Below are 7,099 nucleotides of genomic sequence, written 5' to 3'. Positions count from 1 at the left end.
TCCTCGTTCTGGTACTCCAATCACTCATAGGTTTTTCCTCTTGATAGAGTCCCACATAATTCTTAGGGTTTTTTCATTTTTTTTAAAGTCTTTTATCTGATTTTTCCTCAGATGAGTTGGTGTCAAGTGCTGTATCTTCAGTCTCACTAATTGTGACTTCATTGCCTCAATTCTGCTCCTATGACTTTCTGTTGAGTTGTCTAATTCTGTACTTGCATTGTTAATCTTCTGGATTTCTGTCTCCTGTCTTTCTATGGATTCTTGCAGCCTGTTAAATTTGTCATTATGCTGTTCTCTAATCTTCTTAAGTTCCTCTCTTTGTTTGTGTGTTCCTTGGTTTGTTCTACGTTTTGCGTGATCTCCTTCCTGATCTGTTGAAGAGTTCTCTTTTGTATTCTGCCTCTGGTAATTCGAAGAAATTTTGTTTGGAGAGCTTGCTGAAGCCATCGTGGTCTGCCTGTCTATGTGATTTGATATTGACTCTTGTCTCCGAGCCATGAATAAGTTATTATATTTATTTCGTTTGCTTACTGTGTCCTAGCTTCTTGTTTTGTTTTGTTTTGATAGGCCCAAATAGGCTGCTCATGTGAGCTAGTTTGATTATTGGCGCCTTTGAAGTTCTAACATCCTGTTACCAGGTAATTAGGTCTGTTACTAGGTATGTGAGCCCAGTAGTCCATTTACTTTTCTTGTATGGATTAAACTCAGGTGTCCAAGTACTTGGTCACCAAGTGTGTGGTGCAGGCTCTCACCTATATTCCTAGATGGGCAAGGGTGATTGAAGTAGGCATAGATATCTAGCTGCAGTAGGGGGTCACGCTCTGAGCAAGGCAGGGGGTTAATGGCTGCCCTTGAGTGTCTGGGAGGAAAGCACGTCCCTGTTCCCTAGAGTACGTAGGTGGGTGGGTTTTGCAGCCGGACTGTGGGCATCCAGTGCTGTTGGCTGTAAGGACTGGGAGGCACCACTTATTCTTGGACCCCTGTCACGGGTGACTGGGTTGCATGGGTGAAGCCACCATCCTCAGGCCCCTGATGTGGGTATGTGATGAGCCTGCTTAATGGGCAGAGCGATGTCAAGTGTCACAGACCTACCACTTTACCATGTAGCTGATACAGTTGAAGTTAGGTTTCAGGTACATACCGTGTTGTGCTGTGGTAATGAGGGCCTACACTGTTGAAATGGCCCCACATAGGTCTATGCAGGTGTGAAAGGCATTCGAATTCATGGACCCCCTTATGCCTGTGCCTAGGCAACGGAGCTGTGCCTTTCCTTAGGGGAACCGGCAGATTATTTTTTCCCATTTGTTAATTTGTTCCCTCTCCGAGGCCAGGAGAATGGCTCAGGGCGCGTTACGGGTCCTATTTCTGGCCCAGGGGACACGGCAATCACTGAAGCTGGCTGGGACCTGGTCCAGATCAGGGAGGGGGCAGGTTAGTGGGAGAGAAGTTTTTCCAAAAGTGGGTGTTTTTTGATCCACTCAGTAGATTAAATGCATTTACTTATCTTTTGCTGATTGAGTGTTGCTTTTCACTGATTCTGGAGGCTTAAATAAACTCTCAGCCACTTGGTCTCTCCTGATGTGGAAAACACGTCCCAAGTGCCACTACTTGCCTCACTACGCGCACCAGCCTATCCGGCCTGCAGGGTACTGGTTCCTGCTGGGTCAAGTCTGGCACCTTCTTGATGCTTCTGAACCATCTCTCCCTCCCCCTGCCACTCACTCGGATTCCTCAACTTTGCCTTTGATGTTCAGGGCTTGTAGATTGTCAGGTATAGTCGATTCACTTGTTTTTTTAGGTCTTTGTTTTAAGAGGGACCACAGGAAGCATCTGACTACTCTGCCATCTTGGCCCAGCCTCCCTGGATGGCTACTGTTTTTGAGGAACAGCAAGAAGAAGGCCCTTGTGTTTGGAGCAGTGGAGACAAGTATGAGAGTAGAAGTAGATGAGATTGAGAGGCAACGGGAGCCACATCATGTGGGTCCTGGTTGGCCTTTGAAAGGGCTCTTCACTTTTACTCTAAATAATATAAGAAGCCATTGAATGATTTTAAGCAGAGTACTGACATGAATTGACCTAAATAGTAACAGGATCACTCTGTTAGCTCTGTTGAAATGGACTAAAGGTCAGAAGCAGGAGGTAGAGATTTAGACTAGGGTGGTAGCAGTGGAAGTGGTGAAAAGTGGTAAATTCTGGATATATTTTAAAGGTAAAGCCAATGTAATTCAGTGTGGAGTATGAGAAAAAGGGAAGAGTTACGGAAGATTTTTAGCCTGACTAAAGGACAGTGTGGCCATTAACTGAACTAGAGAGGATTTTGTGCAGAGCAGTCCATCTGGAGCATGGACATCTTAAGTTTGAGCTGCCTATTAAACATCCAAGTGAAGATATCAAGTGGGCAGGCCAGAAATCAAAGAATGATGTAAGCTGGAGATCTAAATGATAAATTCTTAACAAATTGTTGGTACTTCATGCCATAAGACTAGACGAAATCACCAAGTACTTGATTATAAACAGAACAAAAAAGAGGACTAATCACTGAGGTACTCCAGGTGAAGGAGGTTAGGGTGATGATAAGGAACCAGCCAATGAGACTGAGAATGAACAGTTAATAAGGTAGAAGAAAAACATAGTGGCCCGGAAACTAAGTTAAAGTATTTCAAGTAGGAGAGAGTGATCCAATTGTGTCATCCTGCTGATGGTACAGATGGGGACTGAGAATCAACTTTTGGATTTAATAACATGGTTTTCCTCAGTGACCTTGACAAGCTGTTTGATTGGAGCAGAGGAGACAAAAGTCTTCAGTGAGTTGAAGAGAGAATGGTAATCATAACCACTAAAATACTTATAATCAAAAAGACAGACAATAACAAGTGTTGACAACGATGTTGAGAAATGGAAACCCTCATACATTGTTGATGGAAAAGTAAAATGGTGCAGCCACTTTGCTAAACATCTTGGCAGTTCCTCATAAACATAGAGTTACCATATGACCCAGCAATTCCACTCCTAGGTACATACCCAAGCGAAATGAAAACATACATCCACACAAAAACTTGTACACAAATATTTATAGAAGCATTCTCCATAATACAAAAATGGTAGAAACACCTCAAATGTCCATCAACTGATGAATAGATAAACAAAATGTGGTATATCCATACAATGGACTGTTATTCAGTCATAAAAAGGAATGAAGTACTGATACATGCTACAGCATGGATGAACCTCAAAAACAGTATGCTAAATCAAAGAAGCTGGACACCAAACACAACATATTGTATGATTCTGTTTATGTGAAATGTCCAGAGTAGGGAAATCCGTAGAGATGAAAGTAGATTGGTGTTGCCAGGAGCTGGGGGGAGGGAGAAATTGGGAGTAACTGCTAATGGGTACGTGGTTTCTCTTTCAAAGTGATGAAAATATTCTGCAATTAGATAGTGGTAATGGCTACACAACTCTGAATATACTAAACACCACTAAACTGTACACTTTGAAAGGATGAATTTTATGATATGTGACATATCTCAATTCAAAAAGAACAAGATTAGTTGCAGTATAAAATCTGGGACCATATCTGTTGAGCTTTTTAAGACTCTCTTATATTAAAATCCATTGGTCTATCTTTAAAAATAAATAAAAAGAGAGAAAGGAAAAGAGGAATGTAAGATGTTAAGTATAGACAGCTCTTTGGAACAGTTTAACTATAGAAGAAAGGAGAATTTTCCTACTACACACTGTCCCAGATAGGGGAGCTCTATCAAGGCAGCGATTGTTTTTTATTCATATCTCTGTCACACATGCCTGGTTCCAAATCTGGCACAGAGTGGACATCAGTAAATATTGAATGAATGCATGCATGAGAAAATGATAAAAGAGTTAAATCATCCCTCTATGGGAAGATCTTTTCTTCAGCTCAACTCTGGTAGTCAGTTGGACAAGAAATGTCACAGCTAGATTATCCTCATATGTAAAATGTAAGATAATGACCCAGCCAGGAGTTCACAGACTAACTGGAGGAAAAAGACCATAAACACAGAAAAAGCAACTAAAAAGCAATCTGTTAGCATAGTCTGTAAAATGGGAATAACAACACATAGAAAATAGTAAATTATATTTATACACATACAATAAATTTTACAAATGTATTTGTACCCTGCTTTTCCAAAAGAATTTGTGGTGACAGGTGTACTGTTTTTCTCATTGCTTCTACAGATTCCAAAATACAATCCCTTTTCCATCCCTGCCTCTGATATGTATGCTGCATTCCCCAGCTACATTGCAAGACAGACCCCAGAACAACTTGCTCACACCTCTTCAAAGGAGCTTGATTTTTCCTCTCCTGGAAGGTGAGTGATTTCTTGATGATGAGAAGGAATGGGACAAAAGAGTAGAAGTGCTGTGAACTAGCTTGTCTTTCCTTTATTTTCTTAGAGAAAGTAACTGGAGACAGGAAAAGGGCTTTGTTGATCTGTCACAACCCCTTGGAACTCCATTATTCTATGAAAACAAAGTTTTATTTATGTCATAGATTGAATCATGTCCTTTATTGGAAGGGGATCGAAAATATGTGTATCAGTTGGAAGGGCATGGAAAATATGTGTATCAATTTGGCTAGATCATAATTCCCAGTATTGTGTGAATGTCCACCATTCTGTCATCTGATGTGATCTTCCTATGTGTTGTAAATCCTGTCTCTATGATGTTGATGAGATAGGATTAGTGGCAGTTATGTTAATGAGGCAAGACTCAATCTACAAGATTGGATTGTGTCTTGAACCAATCTGTTTTGAGATATAAAAGAGAGAAGCAAGCAGAGAGACATGGGGACCTCATACCACCGAGATAGCAGTGGTGGGAGCAGAGCACGTCCTTTGGACCCAGGGTCCCTGTGCCTGAGAAGCTCCTAGACAAGGGGAAGATTGATGACAAGGACCTTCCTCCAGAGCCAACAGAGAGAAAGAAAGCCTTCCCCTGGAGCTGATGCCCTAAATTTGGACTTCTGGCCTACTAGACTGTGAGAGAATAAATTTCTGCTTGTTAAAGCCATCTACTTTTGGTATTTCTGTTATAGCAGCACTAGATAACTAAGACAGAAACCTGAACTTCTACTGCTATCAGAAGGATCACTTCAGTGCAAGGAATACTTTCCTCTTATCCTCACAGGTCCTTAACCTTTATTCCTAAAATCAGTCAGTAGCTGTGTGAGAAACATATAGTAATCTTTCCCCTCCAAAACCAGTGTGCCAAGTTATCTTGCAAAAAATAACTGGCCCATCCTTTCACTAGGCCAGCCTTGGATAATTCATATGATCAGGGCAAGAGCATGTTCCATCCCATCAAAGGGCAAGATCTAAGAATAAGATTTCATCTTTCCACACCCCTCCCTTCCAAGCCCTAGTGCCATTTGGCAGCCTCCTGTCTCCACCAGAGTCTTTTCTTTCACCTGGGGGAGAAGGCAAGGAATCTTCCCCTACAGCAGCCAATTTTACAGCAGTTACTGAGGAGACTGTTTATTCCAAAGAAGACACTCTAATACTGTTAAAACACTTAAAGGCCAGTTTCAGTGCTGCATAGCTTTCTACCTTCTCACTGCATGAAGAGAACCTCTACTGTTTGTGTCTGTGTGGTGAAGTGAGTTCCTTTACGTGGCCTTTGGCCTTGGTTCTTTGGAAAAACAGCTTGAGAGATTTTTCCCCTAAACCCTGAGGAGTTACCTTTGCCCTAGCTTTAGAGCAAAGACCCAGAGGATCTGTTACTTTTGCCGGGTTGATTGACATTTCCTGGGTAAGCTGTAAACAATTTGGTTTGATACTTTTTGTCTGTTCCTGGGCTGTAGCATGCCCTGTGATTGATATGCCCCTTGCAGAGGTTGGTCAATAGACTGTGCAAATGAATTGATTATAGACTCTGTGAAAGAAATGTTTGTAGCCTACTGTGCAAATGAAGTGTCTGTGGCCTACCAGAGTGGATTGGTCACTTTGTGGTCCTGGTGGGAGGGCCTTACCTTGAAACTGACAAGGATTTTGTAAATATAAGCAGCCAACCCCACAGAGGTTTTGCAGATGGAAAGAAGCAAGGAAGAAGCAGAAGGAAGAAAGAAGAGAAAAGAGAGGAAAAAGTGGAGAGAGATAGGAGGCAAGAAACCTCCCAAAAGAGCTGTAACACAAGTCAAGGACTATAATACTAAAGGTGACAACAGGCCCAGAAAGGGCCCAGCAGCAGAGTCAGTGGTGACAAATGGGTCAAGAGGATCAAGATCAAGAGGAACAGGATCAAGAGGAGCCTGCCCTCAGGGCTGAGAGGAGCTTGTCCTCAGGGAGCTGAGAGGAGGCCTGTGTTGAGGGGAGCAAGAGGAGCCTGTCCTCAGGGGGCCAGGAAGAGGCATGCTTGACAGAGAAAGTCCTGCTTGCTTGCACGGCCAAGAGGAGCTGAAAGAGCTGTCCTGCACTGAAGAAGGCAAGGGATGTGCTCTCCACTTTGAGGTAGCCTTCCAAACTTTGCCTGCATGCTTCCTGATCCTGATCCTAAGTTGTAGCCTATTGATCCTGATCCTGAGTTGTACCCTGTTGCTTCCTTAATAAACTGCTTAACTGTAAGTATGGTCTCTGAGTTCTGTGTGACCATTGCAACAGATTATCAAACCAGAAGACAAGTCAAGAGACTTGTGGGAGGGATGGTGGGTGTCAGAATTCGTAAAAAGTTTGGAGAGTGGAAGTATGTCTGGCTTCCACCTCATAGAGATCAGCCTTGGGCCGATCCTAATTCAAATTATCCACCCTGAAGTTAAGTTCTGACCCTGATCCTACCACTACCACCATTTTACAGTCTGTTAAATCCTAGATCCCAGGTTTAGATAATTCCTCAGTTACGTATATATTCTATAGGTGTTACTTTGACATAGCCAATCAGTGAGACATATGGTTAGGGCAGCAGTACCTCTATTGCTCACTATTTGGTAAAATTTTTTAAAATATTTTAGCTGTGGTAAAATATATATAACAAGGGACTTCCGGCAAGATGGCGCTCTAGGCAGAAACACCACGCCGTCCCTCCACAACAAAGATCCGAAAAACTAAGCCAAACAGAGAATCAACAA

The 7,099-nt window shown here is 42.4% G+C and overlaps 1 protein-coding gene across 1 annotated transcript in view; it reads left to right on the top strand.

Annotated features, from left to right (window-relative positions):
- C2CD3 (C2 domain containing 3 centriole elongation regulator) overlaps nucleotides 1-7,099 on the top strand; it is a 192,575-nt gene that overhangs the window by 111,496 nt on the left and 73,980 nt on the right. The window contains exon 28 of the mRNA XM_004381960.3: nucleotides 4,216-4,349. Coding sequence (XP_004382017.1) covers nucleotides 4,216-4,349 — 134 coding nt within the window. The remainder of the gene's footprint in view (nucleotides 1-4,215; nucleotides 4,350-7,099) is intronic.

This window comes from Trichechus manatus, unplaced genomic scaffold (genome assembly GCF_000243295.1).
Source record: "Trichechus manatus latirostris isolate Lorelei unplaced genomic scaffold, TriManLat1.0 scaffold00088, whole genome shotgun sequence".
Classification (NCBI taxonomy): Eukaryota; Metazoa; Chordata; class Mammalia; order Sirenia; family Trichechidae; genus Trichechus; species Trichechus manatus.
Note: the sequence above shows the minus strand (reverse complement) of the source record. Positions and strands in the feature narration are given on the sequence as shown.